Raw genomic sequence first — 23914 nt, forward strand, 5'->3', positions numbered from 1 at the left:
GTTGTGTGCCTCGTGAAGATGGCATCCATGACCTCAGGGATGCATTTGTGGGTGGGGGCTTGTGATATTCCAGAGGTCACTTTTTGGAGCCCAGAAAGGAGCCACTGGTGTATAAATTGAGTGCCGTGGTCACTTTCACAGCCAAGGTAAGTGGATGCAGTCCATGTCTCCGTGGCACCAAATCCAGCAGCAGCTGGCAGATGTGGCTGACCAGTTTCATAGACATGCACAGTCTTTGGCGACACTGGTTTTCAGTTATCTGCAGGAATGTAAGGCAGCCTAGCTACGGCTCGCTGTGGCTCTTCAGCATCGTGTATGGGAGCCCAAGATGCCCCTTCTTCCTGAGGGTGCTGCTCCTCCCTCTTCCCAGCCAGGCACCTCAGTCGCTCTCTTCTCCTTCATCTCCGCTCACTGTACGCCACAAGGCATACAGCTAGGTTACCAGGATCCATGCTCCTGATGTACTCCTCCTGCAGGATGAGAGAGAGATGCGTGGATTAGTTTAGGTGTTCTAAGAACCTCTCTTGGTTAAGTCTGAAGACCCCTTAATGCATCCTGGAGAGTGCTGGCCACTATTTGGATAGCCAGAGTTTGGTATGCTGCATGGCTGCCCGAGCCTCCACCAACCTCCTCCCCATTCCACCTGACTGATCGGTGACAGCTTCATCTACTGGACTGCATGCTGTGCTCTCAGCTCAGGGACAGACATTCTCCTAACCTGCACTGCAAGGCTGCACTGTTAGCGTGACCCAGGGGGGGGAGACTGGTCTAAACCTGAATGATGACATGGCACGGGACTGTGAGCACCTCCACCAGTGACTGCTCCATGGCCAGCTTTAGCAATGAGATTGTACAACGTGCCAAGTCATCCAGCTGTTCTGCAGTCGACTAAAATGCTTATTAGTTTGCAGTCTGTCCCCGAGGGATGAAAAGTTCAGGAGCACTTAGTGGCAATTTAGTGCCTCTGCATTGCTCGAGTGGGCAGATAAGTTAGAGGCCCGACTCCAAGCATGTCAATGTGGCTGCATCAAAACTGTTTCGGCTGCGGAGGAATAGTCACTTCATACAAGGTTTCCCTTATGCGTGGTCACTCCCCCCCAGCCCCACCCCCGCACGTGCTTGTGCACTACCATCAATCGGAGTGCAGCCCTTGCACCCCCCAAACTTGCCTCAACTGCAGGGCAGCCCTTGCCCCAGCAAAGCCAGCCAGGAAAAAGTGACTTGCCTGTGGCCTCTCCTGTATGCGCAGCACTTCAACCTTGAAGTAGAACAGGTGACCCTGGCGAACGCTGCGCAACATTACTGTGCTCTCACCTCTGAATTCCCCTCGAAATGCAGGCCACCAAGTGCTTATATATGCTGTTGTGAAACGCGTCGGCGTTTCGCGACATCCAACGGCAGAAAACGCACCCTGCCGTTGACGGCCAAGGCTGGTTTCACCGATTTTTGGCCTTCTCCCCATATTTTCCTCTCATGCCACCAAACACGCCTGACACCAGCGGGCACAGAAAATTCCGCCCCCAGTTTATGTTCAGAGGTAAAATTGTACATATACTGAACCGTAAAAAGAATTAACAGTCAAAATTGTTGATGAAAGAAAAAAAGACCTGAAGGTGAACTAAGTAACATGCTTAATTTATATACCAAAAAAACATGTTCCAGTTGTATTTACTCACTAAAAGCTAAATCTAACTCCATAACCTTCATTTTCACTTCCTGACATAATTAACCAATGTCTTTTTAAATGAGCTAACTCAATGAATCAGTACTGATTAACTGTGATGAAAGTTAACACACAATTTGCTACATAATTTATGGATGATAAATGCTCCAAAAGATTACTCATCAGTTCGGGAGTATTCCTTGCAGTTACCTTGTAGGAATCAAATTACATATCATTTTGCTTCGAACATTTCAAATATATAATTCTTTATATCTGTCTCTCTCAGTATCTGACCATTGTTAATTGTAAGAATGGCAACATTTTTTAACAAAATACGGTTGGCAATCTGTAATAATTAGAGACTTTCTGTCTGCTTTGAAAGTTCAACATTTGTTTTTATTCATTGATCAATCTCTGTTCTCTGCCATCAAAATGACATCTGTGATAACTGCTAAAATAACACAGATGATATAAAGAGACATGTGGGTGCTGATTTTAACTCTTAAGCGGCTGTCCATGCCAACAGCCATGATTTTGGGGCTCTAACCTTATTTGAATTTAACATGCAAACTGTGGACACAAAAAAGATGTTTCTATACCAGTCTTTAGCATCAGAAATTTAGATAGCTGGGAAGTTGGCAGGAAGTGTTCAGTAGTTGGAGAAGGGGCACAGGCCTGCTCCCAACTCCACAAAAATACAATTTAAAAAAAAATCTGACCATAATTATGTAATTAGGACCCCAACTTGTGTGGAAAAAAGACTACTGTCCATTTAGGTGGATACTTTGACAATCCAGGTGTAGGCATCTTTCAAAATGGCAGGAGCTGTAGTATCAGTGTTAACAAAGCTTTAAGTTTGTCAAACACATTTTGAAGCCCTAATTGCCCTATTTTCCCCAAGTGAAAGTCACCCCCCCCCCCCCAATCCTCCCATCCCCACCATTCCTTAAAAATAGCTGACTTTTTAAAAAATTATTGCAAATAACTCTTGTGAAAGTCTGGAGAAACTCACCAGATATAGCAAGAATCAAGTCCAACTTGTAAGGCACAGAACATAGCCTCCTTCACTCAAGTTCAAAATAGTAAGGGAGCAGTGCTGGGATGCAAATCCTCTATACAAAGGGTTTTTATTTCGCTAGATCAGTTGAGATTTGACACATTACTGGAAGTTATATACTAATATATAATTGGGGGAGATGGTGGCATAGTAGTAATCCAGATACCTAAGCTAATGTTCTAGGAACATAGGTTCGAATCCCACCATAGCAGTTGTTGGATTCAATTCAATTAGTAAAATCTGGAATTGAAATCTAGTTTCAGTAATGGTGACCATGAATCAATCACCGATAGTCATAAAAAAACCTATCTGGTTCATTAATGTCCTTTAGGGGAGGAAATCTGCCATCCTTACCTGGTCTGTTCCAGACCCACAGCAATATGATTGACACTTAACTGCCCTCTGGAATGGTCTGGCAAGCCACTCATTTCAAGGGCAATTAGGGAACCCCATGAAAGAATACATTTTTTTAAAAAGTTGGATGATGCGTAGTGAAGTTGGCACAGGATGGCAAGGCAGCATAATCCTACAGAACAACAGGACCAGGAAGCTGGGATTTTCAGGTCTCAGTTTAATACACTTACTGCACTTTTTCAAGAAAAAAATGGCCCGTAACTTCCGTGCACCCCAGCTTCGGATTTGGGGGGGGTATCCCAAAGATGCGCTGGGCATCCCTCTGGCAAAAGTTCCCAAACAAGAGTTTACAAAGAAAGTGCCCAGAAGTGCATACTTCCTATGGACAATTGTGCTGCACTGTGAACCATCCGAAAATGCGATTTAAATCGCAAACTTCGATGGTTCTGCCAGGGCTATGCCAATAGTTACCCAGAAAATGTTAGAAGAATTAAAACCTCTTCTAACTTCTGGGTAACTATTGTAAAGACCCAGACCGACTCACGGGACTCCAACCATGCCCCCACAACCCCTACCGACCTCCAACAACCCCATCCCCCGTCAACCTCGGACCCCAAACTCTGACTTTGGACCCCGCCCAGACCTTGGACTCCCCAACCTCCGAATGTCCTCATCTCCGCCCCGACACCCAGGAACCACCCCCCCCGACCTCCAGGGACCCCAACCCCACCCTCGGGGACCCTCCTCCTCGACCTCCGGGACCCCTCCCCTGAACTCCGGACCCACCCCCTACCTCCGGACACTCCTCAGCTCCAGAGCCCCCCGACCTACAGACCCCCACCCCTGACAGCCCCCAATCTCAGATCCTCCGACCTCCAGGCGCCCCCAAACTCCCAGACCTCAGACTCTCCCGATTTCCGGACGCATTTCACTCGACGTCCCCCACAGGCTTCGGACCCCCCAACCTCTGGACCCCCAGACCCCTGGACACACCACCCCACCTGACCTCTGGGCACATCACCGGCCCCGACCTCAGGACAACAGCTCCCCACCCAATCTCAGACCCTCCGACCTCCGGACCCCCCCCACCGCCCCAGACTTCAGATCACCCCGACCTCAGGACACTCCCCAACTGCCCCAGACCTTGGACCCCTCCCCCGACTTTGGGATGCCCCCCCCCCACCAACCTTGGGACGCCCACCCCCCCAGCCCCCCTCCGACCTCAGGACACCCGCCCCTGCCCCGCCCCCGACCTCAGGACACCCACCCCCTGCCCCCCCGCTGACCTCGGGACACCCGCCCCCCCAGCCCGCCCCTGACCTCGGGATACCCACCCCCTGCCCCGCCGCTGACCTTGGGATGCCCACCCCCTGACCTCAGGTCATCCACGTCCCGCCCTGCTCCAGGCTTCAGGACACCGACTTCTCCCCCACCCATGGCCTTGGGACGCCCCTCACCTCCCGCCCCCACCACCCCCCGATCTCGGGACACCCCCAAATCCTATCTACTTACCATAGACACTAGCCTGACAATTTCCCTGGCCCCTTACACTTACCTGTTTTACAGCAGCAAGTGCTGTAAAAATGGGGGCATGTTCTCCTTGAATATGCTAGATCTAGACTTCGCTGGAGCCTGTGAGGAGTCTTTCGCTGCAGGCCCCAAGCAGCTCCATTGAACGGAAGTGGCTACACAATTTTCAACACTAGGTAAGTGTGCATTTATTTCTTCTAATTTCTGATGGCCAGCACTTTCCGACGCTGGTCGGAAGTTATGGTCCATAAATATGCATCAATACAGTCAAATAAACAGCCTGTCTGTTAAAAAAAACCTTTATATGAATAACGCTCTAGGTTTTCTGCATATAATCCTATAAAACGGATTTTTTTATTTTCACAGGTTGTGTGCCTAACTGGCGAAGCCAGCATTTATTGGCCATCCCTAAGTGCCTTTGAGAAGGTGGTGGTGAGCTGCCTTCTTGAACTGGTGCAGTCCATGTGGTGTAGGTACACCCACAGTGCTGTTAGGAAGGGAGTTGCAGGATTTTGACCCAGTGACAGTGAAGGAACGACGATGTATTTCCAAGTCAGGACGGTGAGTGACTTGGAGGGGAACTTGCAGGCGGTGGTGTTCCCATCTATCTGCTGCCCTTGTCCTAGGTGGTAGTGGTCATGAGTTTGGAAGGTGCTGTCTAAGGAGCCTTGGTGAATTCCTGCAGTGCATCTTGTATATACACACTGCTGCTACTGTGCTTCAGTGGTGGAGGGAGTGAATGTTTGTGGATGTGGTGCCAATCAAGTGGACTGCTTTGTCCTGGACAGTGTCCAGCTCCTTCAGTGTTGTAGGAGCTGCACTTATCCAGGCAAGTGGGGAGTATTCCATCACATTCCTGACTTGTGCCTTGTTGATGGTTGACAAGCTTTGGGGAGTCAGGAGGCGAGTTACTCATCGCACGATTCCTAGCCTCTGACCTGCTCTTGTAGTCACAGTATTTAAATGGCTAGTCCAGTTCAGTTTCTGGTCAATGGTAACCCCAGGATGTTGATAGTGGCAGATTCAGTGGTAGTAATGCCATTGAACATCAAGGAGTGGTGGTTGGATTCTCTCTTGTTGGAGATGGTCATTGCCTGACACTTGTGTGGCGCAAATGGTACTTGCCACTTGTCAGCCCAAGCCTGAATATTGTCCAGGTCTTGCTGCATTTGGACATGGACTGCTTCAGTATCTGAGGAGTCGCGAATGGTGTTCAACATTGTGCAATCATCAGCGAACATCCACATTTCTGACCTTATGATGGAAGGTCATTGATGAAGCAGCTGAAGATGGTTGGGCCTAGGACACTACCCCGAGGAACTCCAGCAGTGATGTCCTGGAGCTGAGATGACTGACCTCCAACAACCACAACCATCTTCCTTTGTGCTAGGTATGACTCCAACCAGCAGAGAGTTTTCCCCCTGATTCCCATTGACTCAAGTTTTGCTAGGGCTCCTTGATGCCACACTTGGTCAAGGGCAGTCACTCTCATCTCACCTCAGGAGTTCAGCTCTTTTATTCTTGTTTGAACCAAGGCTGTAACGAGGTCAGGAGCTGAGTGGCCCTGGCGAAACTCAAACTGGGCATCAGTGAGCAGGTTATTGCTAAGCAAGTGCCGCTTGATAGCACTGTTGATGACCCCTTCCTTTACCTTATTGATGATTGAGAGTAGACTGATGGGGAGGTAATTGGCCAGGTTGGATTTGTCCTGGGCAATTTTCCACATAGCCAGGTAGATGTCAGTGTTGTAGCTGTACTGGAAGAGCTTGGCTAGGGGCGTGGCACGTTCTGGAGCACAAGTCTTCAGTACTATTGCCGGAATATTGTCAGGGCCCATAGCCTTTTCAGTATCCAGTGCCTTCAGCCATTTCTTGATATCACGTAGAGTGAATCAGATTGGCTGAAGACTGGCATCTGTGATGCTGGGGACCTCTGGAGGAGGCCAAGATGGATCATCCATTCGGCACTGCTGGCTGAAGATTGTTGCGAATGCTTCTTTTGCACTGCTGTTTTGGGCTCCACCATCATTGAGGATGGGAATATTTGTGGAGCTACCTCCTCCAGAGAGTTGTTTAATTGTCCACCACCATTCATGACTGGATGTGGCAGGACTGCAGAGCTTAGATCTGATCCGTTGGTTGTGGGATTGCTTAGTTCTGTCTATCACTTGCTGCTTATGCTGTTTGGCATGCAAGTAGTCCTGTGTTATAGCTTATGAGGTTGACGCCTCATGTGGTGTAGGTACACCCACAGTGCTGTTAGAAAGGGAGTTCCAGGATCTTGACCCAGCGACAATGTAGGAACAACGATATAGTTCCAAGTCAGGATGGTGTGTGGCTTGGAGGGGAACTTCCAGGTGGTGGTATTCCCATGCATCTGCTGCCCTTGTCCTTCTAGATGGTAGAGGTGGCCGGTTTGGAAAGTGCTATCAAAAGAGGAAGAGGCTTGGTGAGTTGCTGCAGTCCATCTTGTAGATGGTACACACTGCTGCTACTGTGCATCAGTGGTGGAAGGAGTGAATGTTTAAGGTGGTGGATGAGGTGCCAATCCAGTGGGCTGCTTTATCCTCAATGGCGTCAAGCTTGTGTGTTGTTGGTGCGGCACTCATCCAGGCAAATGGAGAGTATTCCATAACACTCTTGACTTGTGCCATATAGATGATGGACAGGCTTTTGGGGAATCAGGAGGTGAGTTACTCACTGCAGAATTCTCAGCCTCTGACCTGCTCTTGTAGCCACAGTATTCATATGGGGTCCAGTTCAGTTTCTGGTCAATGGTAACCTCCAGGACTTTGATAATTGAGCAGAATTTAATGGAAGCTAACGAAAGATATTCCAGCAGGTCAGCTGATTAAACGGTACTGATGCATGCTGACAAATTGGGAACATTGCATTTGCCCAGGCTATAAAATCTACAATCAGCCAACAGAATTACAGCTCTGGGGGAAATGTATCAACTTCACTCTCAGAATTTTGGGAGACTATGGGCTCAAATAAAGACTTCAATGACAATATTAAAAGACAAAAAGACAATTCAATGGTTACATTTAATAATATTAATGTGAAATACATAATTTATAAAAATGTTGTTTGAATCCTAATTTTAGACATTAGAAATTCCACTTACTGTGAAAGGAAATGATACAGAGAATTTTGTTCAGAACGTGTTTTGGATGATGTGTGGGAAAAGATAATACAGTGCCACTTAACCTCTAATTACAGAGGCCTGGAATTTTCTCAGATCTGGTCCTATTCTGCCATCATTTATTAGCTAGAATTATGGCAGAAAAAGCAAAATTGGATAGGAAATAAGGACTCAAAAATTACAATGGGAAAAGTTGGTATGGAAGAGTGCTGGAAATCTTTGATAATAGAAAGTAAGGCCTGTGTACGGCAAGTACATATCATCTAACACAATAGATCAATACTTAATGTAATACAAACTTAATTGTTAAATCTTACCACACCTTGCATAATGTTTCTTTCAATTTCTGCTTCAGTGAATCATTTTCTTCCTGTAGCTCGCTAATAATCTGCTTTTTATGTGTAATGGTCCTATTGTTCAATTCTTGTGCTGAATGTGTTGAAGATAATTCGATTCGCAAATGTTTAATGGTTTCTTCACACTGAGCCACCTATAAAAATAAAAATGATACCAAACTATCATCATAAAAGTAATTTACAAGCCAACACTTGATGAGAGAACTGGTACAGTTACTTACAACAAATCATGAACTGTATGGCTCGGATTTTCTGATCAGCAGTAAAGTGATGCCACTCGCCGCTAACCTTGAAGAAAACTGCCCCCAAAGATCTAGTTACCTCTGTGGCATAGATTTCCTCTTTTCTCATGTCAGATTGAATCTGGCACCAAGTCAAAAGGAGCTCCAGACATCAGGCAAGGCCATCAAGCAAGGAAAGGAGCCAAGACAGCAAACAGAAGCTAAAAGCACTGATTATCCTTCACTTTTAAGTTACAAAGAGCAAAATAAATGATTGGGACATTGTTACAAATGCAAGGTTTTATAAGATTGTTGTGTTCGGGACTGTCTTTAATTTACAGTAAAATAGAGGAATGAAGGGGATCAATATTATCTGTTCTGATTTCTGCTGACAGCAAGTCTGGGTGGCTTAGATGTTAAATATTAAAGGGGAGCACAGGTTGTTTCACTCAAAGAATGTGCAAGGTGTTCATGTCTATAACAAATGACCAAGGCATCTAATTTGAAGGTGAATAAAGTGTTAGTGTCCAAATTTCCAGGGAGGTGTTGGGAATGTCAGGTTTTGAAAATGTTTATATTTCTACTATCTATTTAGTTTCAAGACAGAACGCAGTTAGGAGTTAAAAGGATAATTAATTTGTATTTCTATCTGGATACAAGACCTGTGATTCATGGTGCTATAGAGATGGGCTTTGGGAGGGGGAGAGTCCATAGGAAGCCATTGGAGAATCAAATTACAGGGCGTTTTCTTAAAATATCACTGTGCTTCACAGTCAGGGTCAGTCAGACAGAATTCCACAGAGGGAGGAGACAGGAGCAGCAAGTCACTATGATTCACCATACAAGAATGTGGTTGGGAGTTCATGCTTGGACTGAAAAGGCCAAGTTTGTGAGGCTTTAAATGAGACTTTGGATTTTTTAGGAAACCTCATCCACGGGCGGGATGATGTTTCCAACAGAAAATACAAATTAAATAAAAACTTTTAAATTTCATTCATAACATGTCCCTGCTCATGTGACAGAGTCACATGAGGGGACATGTTTTTAACACTGCCCAAGATTTTAATTTTTAATTTTAAAAATATTCAGCTCCCTGAGGAAGCTCTGTGCCTCAGGGAGCTTTTACTGCGCGCACCCACGCGCATGCGCAAACTTCAGCGCTCGTGCACCTCTCGCCCCCACCCTGGCAGTGCTGCAGCGCGCGTTTCACACTGGCTGGCCAGTAATTGGGCAGCCAGTGTGAAATCACGGTCGGAGCCCAATGGCAGGTGGCGGTCAGCTTCCTGACCGCTCCCGGGCCCGCCCGCTCGACTACCGGGAAATCCTCACCTAGGTTATTTCAAAGTGAAATGTGAGATTTATTCTGTAGATTAGAGCATACTTTGTCTACTTAAATAGTGTTAAGTCGATGCTGCTTTTAACTTGTGTTCTATACTAAAAGTGTTCTTAAAAGTTATCAGTCTCTATGGGGATCATAACAACATACACACAGGTTGGAGGTAACAGCTGAAAAATGTGTTGGGTTTTTTAATATCATAATGGAGAAATTTAACACTCCACAAATAGGAAATTAGTTTTTTCAGGAACAGTGAGGCTGTTAGCAGTAACTTTGAACTCAGGGCACGGTTAAAAACCCAGATACGCCTCATTCAACTGGGTCTAACATTTTTAAGGGTTGTACAGCAAGACTAATAGTGTAAAATGACAAGCTGTCATCAGTTCAGTGAGTTCTAATTGATTACAACCTTGGCAGCTTCAATGGCGCTCTCCACAGAGAAGCATAATGCTTCATTTTACAGGGGGTTGGCGAGGGGTGCAGGGATCTGTTCACCCACCCCCCCCACCCCCCCAACCCCCCAACCCCATCCCAGAAGGAAAGTCAGTTAAAAGCTGACTTTTTTCTTCGTTCATGGGATGTGGGCATCGCTGGCTAGGCCAGCATTTATTGCCCATCCCTAATTTCCCTTGTTCAGAGGGCATTTAAGAGCCAACCACATTTCTGTGGGTCTGGAGTCAAATGTAGGCCAGGCCAGGTAAGAACGGCAGATTTCCTTCCCTAAAGGACATTAGTGAGCCGGATGGATTTTTACAACAATCAGCAATGGTTTCGTGGTCATCATCAGACTTTTAATTCCAGATTTTTATTGAATTCAAATTTCACCATCTGCCGTGGTGGGATTCGAACCCGGGACCCCAGAGCATTACCTTGGATTTTTGGAAAACTAGTCCAGAATGACCGGAACAAGCCCATAACACACTGGGGGTGGAAGGTGGGAGGCAAAATTGGTTGGGTGAGGGTCTTCTGCCCCTCAGTGGATCTGATTGGCCGGCAGTTCCAGCAGTCCCAGTAGCACCAGAGTTCAGTAGTGGGCGCTGCTGGGTCTGCAGGAAGGAGGATGAAGAAGATCATGGCTACCCAAAGGTAAGTCCTGGGGTTTCAGGACAGGGAGGGATCCAAGAGCCCAAAGAGGTGGGAGAGGGGGTGGGTGGCCAGGTTTTGGAGCGCAGGTAGTGGAGGTTGGCAGGGGGTGGGGGGAACATTGTGGTGGGGAGGGTGCTCCCGATGAGCATGGGGCAACGCCGAAATGAGGTGACCCCCTTCCCACCCTTTTACATCTAGGCCCTAAAAAAATGACCTCCCCACTCCCGCCCACGCCAGCCATATTTAGGTGTGAGCAGCATATTATTCAGGTCAATAGACTTGCTAACAAGCCTAATTAACCTTTAATTATTTATTTATATAAGGCCGATGGGCTGCAGATTTCCAGGCCCACCTAGTGTATTATGGAGGTCAGCCGGGGGTGGGCAGGAAGATTGTGAGCTAGCCACCTGACCTACGTTATGTGCCCCCTACCAAAAACACACCCAGCGTTCATGGGGGCATGTAAAATCCAACTCATAAGAGTTATTAACAGCAACTTCTGGATTTCCACGTTTAATTGCTCATGTGCAGACTTCAGAAGCTGCTGTTAGTTTCAAAGCGGTGACGCTTGACACTTTGGCATCATTACTCCCACAAAGTCTGGGCCCACGTCAATGAACACTTAAATAATCAGAATATGGAAAATATATTGCATTGTTTAAACTCTAGTACTCACATGTACCTTATTTGGGGTTTTATTTATTCAGATACTTTAAATACCGTTAGGAAATAGATATAGTTTAATTAAGTTAAATTTATATTAGTAGGTGTTAGCAATGAGTTTTAGCTTTAAAGCTTAAGTTTGATTTGTAATTCTGTATCTGTGTGTTAAGAACAGGTCAAGTTAAGTTTTAGTTTCACTTTAAAAGATGCCTGCATTTCTAGTGAGAGTTTTACGATTGTTGCAGCTAAGTTGAACAAACAAGGAGAGAGAAACTGGGCTGTTGCCTAGCAACAGGGATCCAGAGAGGCAGGTCCCTTCCACAGGCACACAGAAGAAATTAGAAACAGCAGTTTGATTTGGAAGCTGTTTGAGTTCAGTTGGTTTTGAAGACAGCTGCTAGGAGAGACTGGAACAAAGGAAACAGAAAAGACTCCAAAATCCAGGGGGTTGGAACAGAAGAAAGTCCCAAGCAGACTTTCTAGTCAAAGAAAGGACAGGAACCTAGAAAAGGTCCTGTTAAGTGAAGTTAGGAGCAAGGAGCAGAAAGAAAGGCTCCAAGCTTCAGATTTAGAGGCTAAAGCTGCAGAAAGCATACTTAAAGCAAGAATAGCTTGAAGGAGGCCAGAAGGTCCAAAGAGACAACTGAATGTCTGTAACACTTTGCTATGGGCATGTGAAGCAGTGGTGTACTGTTGACAGCTCAGTCGATGAGAGAGAGTGCGTGGAAGAAAGCTTGAATGCATGTGGTGACTCAGGAGAAAGAACATCGGAAGGAGAGTTCGAAGCCCTGGGGGTAGACCCTTGCGGAAGGCGTCTAAGAGAAAGCGTTAGTTTTAGGAGAAGACTCCAAAGCGAGTTCTGGGAGAGTGCAGATAGGAAACCCTCGGTGAAAGTCATTGTTCAGTGACACCAGTTGGCTCAAGGTGTAACAAGTTTCTTGGGGAGTGTTGAGGAGAGATCCATAGCATCTGTGTGGGGTGGCATCTGTCACTTGGTTTCAGAGTGTGGTGTGTCTGACCACAGGTTGCCTAATGGTACATGGACTATGTACTTACTGTGGACATTAGAGTATAAGAAAACTTTTGTAACTTGTATTATCCTTACAAATCTGAATATATCTCTAAATGTATAGTTGTGGGTGGAAGAGTATTGTAATACAGTTCATCTTTTCTTGTTTAATAAACGCTTTATGCTTTTGTTAAAAGTTCATTAGCTGACTCCAGTGACTTTGTTCAGTAGCCCCTCGACATATATCTAAACAAAAAAATAAAAGTTAGGATCTATCAAGCTGGGTTCCACCCTTGGATTAGGCTTGTCCAGTGGTAGCTTCAGCTAGGGATCATAACAATACTTTACAGTAAAAGTCAGTAGGCTGGTCACAAGAACAGTGAGGCATGAATAGAGTGCAACAGTTGTAAATTTGGTGAGGGGACAATTCGGTACAGAATGGGAAGGAGGTATTGTTTTTGGATTTCAATTGCTTACATTAGTTCATATAACCTTGAGGCAGTAGATATTTAAAATTTTTGTCCAATGTTTACTACTTCGTGCAAAAGTGTGTAGAAGAAGATCAACTTACAACAAACTAAAAAATGGATATAAATGGTATACGTGAACCTAGACTGAGATACCACAGAGCAGATGCTGTGCCTGGGCTGTATAGAGGACAAATGCGATTGCTGGAACATTTCCAGTAATGCTGTCTTTCATCCATTATGAACATCACAAATAATGAAGTCCTCAACAGAACCGATTGACTCAGCATTGAATGCATTCCCTTACAATACTAATTGCCCTGGAAAGTGCTTTATGATCTGGTAAGCAAGACAGAAGTGCATCTTGCAAGCGCTTCAAAGACCAGCTGAAAAAACAGCTCTCTCTGGCCGACTTTAACCAACAGGTGTGCGGGCAGGAAGCTGTCAACAGGGACAGCTGGTGCACAACAACCAGGAAAGCAACCTAGAAGTTCAAAACAAACAGATGTGAAGCCACGTGCAGACAACAGATGAAATCTGCTTATGCCAGAGCCTCTACACACCAGGAGTTCCTGTGCCCCAATTGCGCAAAAGCCTGCAGTTCAAAAATTGGCCCTTTCAATCACCACCAATCATGTCATAAGCCTTCCCATGATTTTGCCTACAAAGAATCTGCCGTCATCAGTTGATGGGATACAAAGCCACATATCCAGGTAACAGAAACATAGGTGGCACTGTAAGCTGCTTAGAAGAAGCGGAACACTGCAGAGGTATTGGTAATTAGGGGAATGGACTAAAGTGTGGCAAGTGGATTTCAAGGCAGCAAATGTTAAATCATCCACCTGGGATGTAAGAAGAATAGAACACGGTACTTAGTATATGGGCCAAAGCTAGAAGCAGTAGAGGTTCTAAGAGATTTGGGGGTTCAGGTACATTGATTATTAAAATGTCATGGTCAGATGCAGAAAATAATTGAAAAGGATAATGGAATGTTGATCTCTATATCAAGAAGATGAGAATAGAAGAGGATAGAAGCCATGCTCCAGCTACACAAAACTCTGGTTAGGTGATAACTTGAGTACTGTCATCAGTTCTGGGAACCATATCACATGAAGGATACACTGGGTTTGGAGAGAGTGCAGCACAGATTTATCAGAATGATAGAGGACTTGAAGGGTTAAGTTAGGGGATTGATTACATTTCAGCAATGAATTTATGAAACACTTCTACACACGAGTGGTAGACATTTGGAAATCTCATAGTCATAGAGGTCTACAGCACAGAAAAAGGCCCTTCAGCACATCAAGTCTGCGCCGGTCAAACAAGTACCTAACTATCTCATTTTCCAGCACGAAGCCCATAGCCTTGTATGCCATGGCATCACAAGTGCACATCCAAATACTTCTTAAATGTTATGAGGGTTTCTGCCTCTACCACCCTTTCTGGCACTGAGTTCCAGATTCCCACCACCCTCTGGGTGAAAAAATTCTTCCTCACATTCCCTCTAAACCTCTTGCCGCTTACCTTCAATCTATGCCCTCTGGGCATTAATCCCTCCACCAAGGGGAAAAGTTCCTTCCTGTCTACCCTATCTATGCCCCTCATAAATGTATACATCTCAATCATGTGCCCCCTCAATCTCCTCTGCTCCAGGTAAAATAACCCCTCCAATCTCTCCTCATAACTAAAACTCTCCAGCCCAGGCAACATCCTGGTAAATCTCCTCTGCACTCTCTCTAGTGCAATCACATCATTCCTATAATGCGGAATCCAGAACTGCACGCAATACTCTAGCTGTGGACTAACCAGGGTTTTATACAGTTCCAGCATAACCTCCCTGCTCTTATATTCTATGCCTCAACTAATAAAGACAAATATCCCATATGCCTTCATAACCACCTTATCTACCTGTCCCGCTACCTTAATGGACCGGTGGACATGCACACCAAGGTCCCTCTGATCCTCGGTATTTCCCAGGGTCCTACCATTCATCGTGTATTCCTGTGCCTTGTTTGTCTTGCCCAAGTGCATCACCTCACACTTATCTGGATTAAATTCCATTTACCACTGATCAGCCCATCTGACCAGCCCATCTATATCCTCCTGTAATCAAAGTCTATCCTCCTCACTATTTACCACCCCACTAATTTTCATGTCATCCACGAACTTATTGATCAACCCTCCTACATTCAAGTCCAAATCGTCTACATATACCACAAACAGCAAGGGACCCAACACTGATCCCTGTGGAGCCCCACTGGACACAGGCATCCACTCAGAAAAACACCCCTCAACCATCACCCTCTGCTTCCTGCCACTCAGCCAATTCTGGATCCAATTTGCCAAATTGCCTTGGATCCCATGGGCTCTTACCTTCATTATCAGTCTCCCATGCGGGACCTTATCAAAAGCCTTGCTGGAAGTCCAAGTAGACTATGTCAAATGCATTGCCCTCATCTACACACCTGGTCACGTCTTTGAAAAATTCAATCAAATTGGTCAGACATGACCTCCCCTTAACAAAAGCCATGCTGACTGTCCTTTATTAATCCCTGCCTCTCCAAGTGTAGATTAATTCTGTCCCTCAGAATTGCTTCCAATAGTTTCTCCACCACTGAGATTGACTGGCCTGTAGTTCCCTGGTTTATCCCTTCCGCCCTTCTTGAATAACGGTAACACATTGGCTGTCCTCCAGTCCTCTGGCACCTCACCTGTGGCCAGAGAGGTATTGAAAATTATTGCCAGCGCCCCTGCTATCTCCTTCCTTGCCTCACTCAACAGCCTGGGATACATTTCATCCGGGCTTGGACATTTATCTACGTTTAAGCCTGCCAGACCACTTAGAATCTCCTCCCTTTCTATGCTAATGTCTTTAATTATATCAGTCCTTCTGCCTGATTTCTATACCCATGTCGTCCCTCTCACTTGTGAACACCGGCACAATGCATTCATTTAGAACCCTACCTACGTCTTCCGGCTGCACACACAAATTACCACTATGGTCCTTAATGGGCCCTGCTCTTTCCCTAGTTATTCTCCTACACTTAATGTACTTGTAAAATAACTTTGGATTTTCTTTTATTTTACCTGCCAATGATTTTTCATGTCTCCTTTTTGCTCTCCTGATTTCCTTTTCAAGTTCCCCCCTACACATTCTATACTCCTCTAGGGCTTCTGCTGTTTTGAGCCCTTGGTATCTGCTATAAGCCTCCCTTTTTCTCTTTATCCAATCCTGTATATCCCTCGACATCCAGGGTTCCCTGGATTTGTTGGTCCCACCATTCATCTTTACTGGAATATGTTGGCCCTGTACTCTCTTTATTTCCTTCTTGAATGAGTCCTACTGCTCTGACACAGATTTACCTAAAAGTAGCTGCTCCCAGTCCACTATGGCCAAATCTTCTTAAAATCGGCTTTCCCCCAGTTTAGAACTCTGATTTCTGGCCCATCCTTGTCCTTTTCCATAACAACCTTGAATCTAACGGAGTTATGATCACTATCAGCAAAATGTTCCCCCACTGTTGCCTCTACCATGATGTGGTGGGGTGCACATGTGCGCAGTGCCGGAAGCACTTTAGTTACCTGCTGCGCTCAGAAGGGGTGAGTACCGTGTTGGCATGGGTAAGTGTGCAGAAGTGTTAAGGTGCAGCTGTCCCCCACCTCAGCGGTGCTAGAGTCTGAGTGCCAGCTATCAATCATGCTGGAGCTGGCAAAGGGGGTGAGAACACTGGCTGCTTGGACTGAGTCCATGGTGGCTCAAGTGCCATGACTTGGATTTGCCCTGTGAGGTGTTCCTCAGCTGGGGTTGGCCAGGCTGCGATGGCACTGCAGATACAGAGTGGGCTAATCAATGCTCCTCTGTCCTTTCAGGAGAAGACAAGCCATAACCAAGCAGAGAGGTCACATACCAGCGGAGGCCCGCCCAACCTGCTGTTGATCTCCCAGTTACAGCAGGACGCTCTTGAGCTGGAGAGCCGGCACGCTCCTCGTGCAACTGGGCATAGAGAGGTGGGGGTGCCAGAGGAATGTAAGAGCGCAATGCACAGAGGTGAGATTCTTGGATTTTGCAACCATTCTAGTGTAGTCTCCTCATTAATGTGAGCCTCGAGCCTGGCGTCCCAATTGATCGTTGGAAGACAATGGCACCGTGATGCAGATCTTCATTGTCTCACCAGGGTGCCTGGCATGCGCAGAGACAGTGTGATGGCTTTAACTAATGACATGTCATTGTTCTCCCTTTTAGGTTCGCCAGCAAGTGTCCCATCCGCAGACCCTGAAGGGGCACCCCTGACGCCAGAGGACCACCAGCCGTCACTGTCACCTGCATCACACCCACTCTCTGAAGCAGGCACCAGCACCTCAGTGGGCATTAGTCCGATGGCTAGTGCCTCGGTGCACATTGGTGAGGGCACTTCACACTTGCTTGAGGTACAGGTGGAGGGAGAGAGTGGCCAAGGGGCCAGCAATCAGAGGAGTACTGGGGACCAGGACGATGCTCAGTCCAAGGCTGATGATGAGCCTGTGGAGTAGTCCATTAGGTGGCAGATGCTGGGTGTCCAGCGAGGTGTGCGGGAGCATCTGGTGGAAATCCATGAGGGTGTGCATGCCATGGTCTCCGTGATAGGGGAAGTCCATGCAGAGTGTGAGCACTGCGTTGACTGTGATGGGCGAGTGCACTGCCCCCTCCATTGAGAGTGTGGCGACTCTCATGGAGCGGCAACTCCAGGGACAGAATGGGGGGTTCCTGGGGTTGCACTCAGACCTGCAAGCCCTCACACAGGCACTGACCTCAGGTGGTCAGTGTCAGTGTGGGAGATAGATGAGGCACCCAGTATCCCAACTAGGTGCCCATCCATCAATAGTGCGCAGGGAGGTTCACAGCGACCTTACGTTGGCACACTAGCTGCCTGTCATCTCTGCCGGCTCCTCTCAGGGTGCTCGGGATGACGGCAGCAACTCCTCCGCCCCTCCGCCAGTGATCTGATGAGGCTGCGACAACTGGGGAAATGCCAGCCGTGGCACTGGCTACTCACTCCGAGGTGGGGCCAGCACAGGCTCCATTGGCCAGAGGACGCCCGCCAAGGTCATCAAGGCCAACAAGACAACAGTGTCAGCAGGCTGTCTCCAATGCCAGTGCCAGCGAGGGGAGAGCACCTAGACGTTGTACTCACAAGCGTTAAGTTAAAGGCACCATGAGCACAAGAGGGACAGGGCACAGGTGATTTTATGTTCATTTATGTTTAGTTCATGTATACTGGTCTGGGACTTAAGCCCAGGGAGGTTGATGTAAATAGTGTGTACTTGTCAAAATGACATAAATCTGGTTTTGTCATCATGGCCTGAGTATGCTTCACCTTTTTATTTCATTGGTGCAGGGTACGCCAGTACGTAATGCTGGACATACGTGGTTCTAAACTTTATTGCACAGGCACTGAGTGTCCTTTGAGTTCAAATGAAAGGGTCCTTTCAGACATCCAGGATGGAGGAGGCAGCCCTGGCATGCATCTGAAGCTGATCTTTAGTACCCTAGCTGAAGGGACATTGGATCAAGGTATCCCTGGTGTTCCTGCCTCCCTGGAGGTTACCGAGGTCTGGCTCCATGCCCTCAGCATTCTCCTCACCATGCTCATCTTGGACTCACCACTGGATTCATCATCTGTGGCCTGTGCAGCTGCGTCAAGATCCCCTTTCTGCGGTGGATCCCGCCCCCCCTTGCCAGTGCCAGATCATGGAGAGCACAGCATGCAACTACGATCAGTGACATCCGCTCTTGGGGGTATTGTAGTGCTCTCCCTGAATGGTACAAGCATTGGAAGCGCATCTTGAGAAGACCTATGGCCCTCTCTACCACCGCCCTTTTGGAGCCATGACTCATATTGTAACGCTTCTCTGCCTCTGTTCTTGGGTGGCAGAGAGGCGTCATGAGCCACATGGTCACCGAACAGCCATCCACCCAGTCAGACTGGGGCACTGAAGAGCTTTGGCACGTGGGAGTGTCTCAGGATGTATGCGTCACGGAAGCTGCCAGGGTACCTTGCACACACTTGCAGAATCTGCATCCTGTGGTCGCACACTATCTGCACGTTCGAGGAGTGAAATCCCTTCCTGTTGACAAAGGCACCCGGCTGATCTGCTGGCGCCTTGATGGCCACATGTGTGCAGTCGACGGTACCCTGGACGCGGGGGAACCCAGCAATCACTGCAAAGCCTCTGGCTCACTCAGCTTGGCTGGCCTCATCCTTACAATAAAGAATAAAGGCCAGTACCCACCTGAACAGAGCTTCTGTCACCAGCTTGACGCAACTGTGAACAGCTGATTGGGAGAATCGACACAGATCCCCAGCTGAGCCCTGGAAAGAGCCAGAGGCATAGACGTTGAGGGCTACTGTGACCTTCAGAGCCACTGGCATAGGGTGTCCACCCACACAGTCGGTGCTGATCTCAGCCCAAATCATCTGGCAAATGAAGGTGCCGGTCTCCCTTGAGCCTCCTTCAGCATTGCGCCTCAGACACATTGAGGTAGCTGTATCACCGTCTGTAAACCCTGGCAGCGGGATAATGGTGTCTTCTGCGGCCCCTTCCGCTTTGGACTACCTGCTGGCCATGCACCTCGCCTCCCACAGATCCCTCCCCTGGAAGCTGCATGGGGACATGTGGTCTCCTCTCCCTTCTGCCCCTCTCTTCCTCCTCAGAGAAGGTGCCCCCAGTTGAGATCACAATCCCCATTACTAAGATAAAGGAAGGCTGTCTGATATCAGGAAGGGTCCATGCTGTCTGAATCCTCCAAGAGCCTGGAAATGCTAAGAATAAAGCCCCGTACAGAGATGAAGCTGCTAACTACAAATAAGCAACCAGCTGCAAACTATCTCTAAAACTGTTCACTACTCACACTGGCAATGCTGCTGACCTTTTCTATCCCGCCCTTGGATAAGATTGGAAGAAATGTCAGCTGGCTGCCTGCCCATTTTGCGAATGCAATGAGCAGAAAATCGCACGGGCAATGAAAAATCTCAGACAATTGCATTGTTAAGGACCTTAAGTGGCCTGTTAATTAATGGCAGGCACCAATCCAGGAAGGATTTGAGTTTCAAAGAGGTGCGAGAATAATGGAACCCAAGAAGAAAGGGGAAAAAAGATATTTTAGGGTTACTGTGGAGAGGTTGGTTGTTGGCTGTGTAAGGAAGATCTCCTGGAAACAGTTCTAGGCTGGGAGAAGATGCAGTTTGAATTAGCCATCTAGTCAAGCCAGGAAAGTATTGGGCTGCAAAAAGCATTCTTGTTCTGAAGTCTTGGATTTCCACAGCAGAGTGGAAGAGAGTTTAAGAGGTCATGTGGTATGCCTTTATTAAAGCTACAGCAGTTTTCCTTGGGTAATACTACTAGATTTTTATAGTTAAACATCTATAAGGGAGTGTTACCTGGAAGGTGTTTACTTGTGAGTCTGACCAAGTAGGGAGTCTTTTTGGGAGATGTTTTGTAAGGCTAATTTTAACTGTGTAACTGTAATCTTGTGTGCTTATGTTTTTTTCTTGTTAATAAACCTTTTACTTTAAATTTTAAAATCCCAAAAGTGCTGCTGGACCTCTTGCTGCTGGGATCAGTATATTCTCTTCTTGTTTCTAGAACACAAAAAAAAGGAATGGCCCGTAAGTCAAGTTTCCCTCTGGGTTTTGGTTTGCTCAGCAATTAACATCTGCTGAGGTCATAACAGATAACGAAAGGTACTAAGGGAATGGGCAAGAGCAGATACATGGGGCTGGATTACACGTTCCCCAGCCGGCGGGTTTGAAGGTGGGGGTGGGGGCACTTAAAATCCAGCTGGTGCCATGCCCACCACCTACCTGCTTCCATCTCAATTAAGCTGGATACAGGGAGCTCCTTACATGGCCAATTAACAGCATCTTAAGGGCTTCACGCTTCAGCCGCATGTATTATACCCATGGCAGAGGGAGGCACATGCCAGTCAGGAAGCCTGACAGCTTTAGCTGCACAGGCTGGTGTCGGGCAACTGGGGGAAATCTCCTTTGCGAGAATACTGGACACACAAAAGGAACCTCCTCCTCCAAAATCATTTCCCCCACTTTAGTCCTCCACCTATGGCCTCTTGAATGCCGCCCCACACCTGGGCCTGTCAATCTGGCCCTGGTAACCCTGGGCTTACTTGGGCTCCTTGGCATTGTGGGACTGCAGTCCCAACAATGGCCACCACTCCCAAGGGCACTGTTGGTACTACAGAGCTTCCGGTCAGTCGTCTAAGCTGGGACTCAGAGCTCCCGGGCAGGCTCCCCCCACCTTCTCTGATATTTTGGCCGGAGAGAGGTGGGAGCTACGGCATCCCACTAAATCCAGCTCCTGGAGTTAAGTCATAGTTCAGCCTTGATCTCACTGAATGGCTGAACAGAGGCTAAAGGGACTAAATGGTCTACTCCTATTCGCATGTTTTATATTGTTTTGCAGGAGAGGATTCACATTTGGAATGCATATAAATACAGTATGCCAAATATAAATCCTTCTAAATGTAATCAAGTGTAATGGTTATAGTACTACACTAGCATCCTAGAGGTTACAAGTTCAAAACTCACCATCGTGAGTTATGAAATTGAGTTTAATTAGACTGGCGATTGATTAGCTAGCACAAAAAAAAGTGACCATAAAATTTGCTGAATTGTTATAAAAAAATCCAATTGACTCACTGATGTCCTTTGAGGAAGTAATCAGTCCAGCCTGAAATACATACAAATTGAATAAAGACAGAAAATGCTGTAAATTCTCATCAAGTATTTTTCTCTCAAACATGTTTCTCTCTCCACAGATGCTACCAGACCAGTTTAGTATTTGCAGCATTTTCTGTATTTAATTCAGATTTCTACCATCTGCAGTAGTTTGCTCTCCTACATGGAAATGGGTTGCCTACTGCCCCAAAATAACAGAAGTCCTAAGTGACTTTAAAAAATCCAATTCAGATAAAGGGGATCTATACCTCCTGCTGTCCACAGGCACAGAAAAACTCCTCTGTTCAGCAGGCAAAACACTGTAAGCATAGTTACTGGGAAAAGGCAGGGGATTGGGATTGGTGAGTTGCTCTAGCAGAGAGCCAGCATGGATATGACAAGCCAAATGGCCGCCTTCTGTGCTGTAACCATCCCCTTCTATGATTTAGACAATAAGCACTGAAAATTCTAAACAAATACTGCAGGCCCACTGCATCTGGAAGGAAAGCAGATGACAATCTACTTGTGACCTCAATGAAATCAACAGGCTATGTGTAGATCTCTACACTTCAATACCCACTTTACATACCAAATCTAATCATTAATCTCACTGTCTCACAACATCCTTTTGCTTTGTCATAATATCTAGTAAATTTGTGGTATGCCCTAGGATTGAACAGAGAATCTTCTTCGATTTCTACCACATATCTGCACATGATACTCTTTACCTTTGAAAGGTGGAAAAAACAATACTACGTTAAACTGTCATGTAGGCTTTAACTGACAAATAAATTTGTTAAACAGTAAGGGGGAATGAAAAGTAGGAATGACAAAATACATTTTACATTTGTTGTTAAACTTAATTCTTCTAAGTTGAAATGTCACAACTGTTGCATTCTTATGGAGCAGTTCTTTTACTTTTCTTACTGCTCACATATTTTATACCTAGTGGCAGCCTTCTATCTTGTAAGATGATGGTTTTATACTGTGGTGGTCAACTCTGTGTTAAGCATTGCCTGGTGTGGTTCAGGAGCCCCACTCTGGCATTGCATTCTCTACCACATTTACTGCAGAGGAAGACAGTGGGCTGAGAAAGTGAAAATGTTAAACAGATGTAATATGGCCTTTCCAAAGATTTCAGGCAGATTGTCCATTTTGAACCAGCCAGGTTGAGAAATATTATCCAGCGAAACACAAACAAATATAAACAACTATCTATTAAATGTTTTAAAATGCAATCTATTGAGCATATATTTGAATTAAGTACTGTCATCACCATCCCTGCCCCCCTCCCCCAATACCTAACTGAGGCACTGCTGAGTACAAATGGCGGAATGAGAGATCAATGATGAGATGTGCATGAGAGTTCAGAAACCAGAGAAAGGTGAATGGGAGGCCAGGAGCCTAAGGAGGGAGCAGCAAATCGAGAGTTAGGGAGAAGGGTATTGAAATAAGAGCTCCAGCAAAATTGGGGGTTGAAATATGGATGCAATGCTGTTTGAAGAATTATTTGTCTAAAAGTGGAAGATCACTTTTTAACATGCATTACTTTACAAACAAATTTACAGGATAAGTTCAAATCATCTGAAATACTTCCACTTGCATCCTTCCAAATACACTCAAGTGCACCGCCATCACAACAATTCACATTTAAAGTAAGGCCGCTTATCTCCTAACAAAGGATGTCCACAGCAAAACGAGGCAAACGTCATTTAGAGTTCATGTATGGCACAGGTATATTTTAAGATTCAGAAGCAAAGTGCAAGTTTAAAATTTCAATAAGAAAATGTAAATTGAGGAGATGGATTTTTTAAGCACTCTTTTCCTGAAAACAAACAATTTTAAGATAATTAACCTTAGATCGTGGCATATAAGTCGACCCCATTTTCTCAACACCAAAAATCATGTTTAGGCCTTAGCTCGGCAAATGAGTTGACTACCCTCTCCCTCACACCGCCTTTTCTATTAAGAAATGCTATACTCGCATTAGGAGTCACCCCAATTTTTCACTTCAGAAATGCTTGCTTTACTCACCTTATAAGTCGGCGCATGCAATCAACCTGGCAATATGGCTGTGTACCAAGATGTGTAGGAGTTTAAGACACACCCACACAGAGTAGACTATGCCTGGTGAACGGCAAAGAGAAATGGGTCATCCAGCAAAAGAATGAAATATGAAGCGGGTTTCGAGCTAAAAGTTGTAACATTTGCTAACTCATCAAATAACTGTGCTACATAGGGAGAATTGAAGAAGGAGGAATATGCCCTGAAGATTTCCAAGATCAAATGTGCCATGAGAACAGGGATCAGTTACTGG

The 23914-nt window shown here is 46.2% G+C and overlaps 1 protein-coding gene across 4 annotated transcripts in view; it reads right to left on the bottom strand.

Moving 5' to 3' along the window:
* Window positions 1–23914, bottom strand: part of LOC144679671 (uncharacterized) — a 665324-nt gene that overhangs the window by 455124 nt on the left and 186286 nt on the right. For all 4 annotated transcript variants that reach the window (XM_078540272.1, XM_078540271.1, XM_078540274.1 and 1 more), the window contains one exon: window positions 8071–8238. In XM_078540272.1, the coding sequence (XP_078396398.1) occupies window positions 8071–8238 (168 nt within the window). The remainder of the gene's footprint in view (window positions 1–8070; window positions 8239–23914) is intronic.

The sequence above is a fragment of the Cetorhinus maximus genome, chromosome 4, assembly GCF_964194155.1.
Source record: "Cetorhinus maximus chromosome 4, sCetMax3.hap1.1, whole genome shotgun sequence".
Lineage (NCBI taxonomy): Eukaryota > Metazoa > Chordata > Chondrichthyes > Lamniformes > Cetorhinidae > Cetorhinus > Cetorhinus maximus.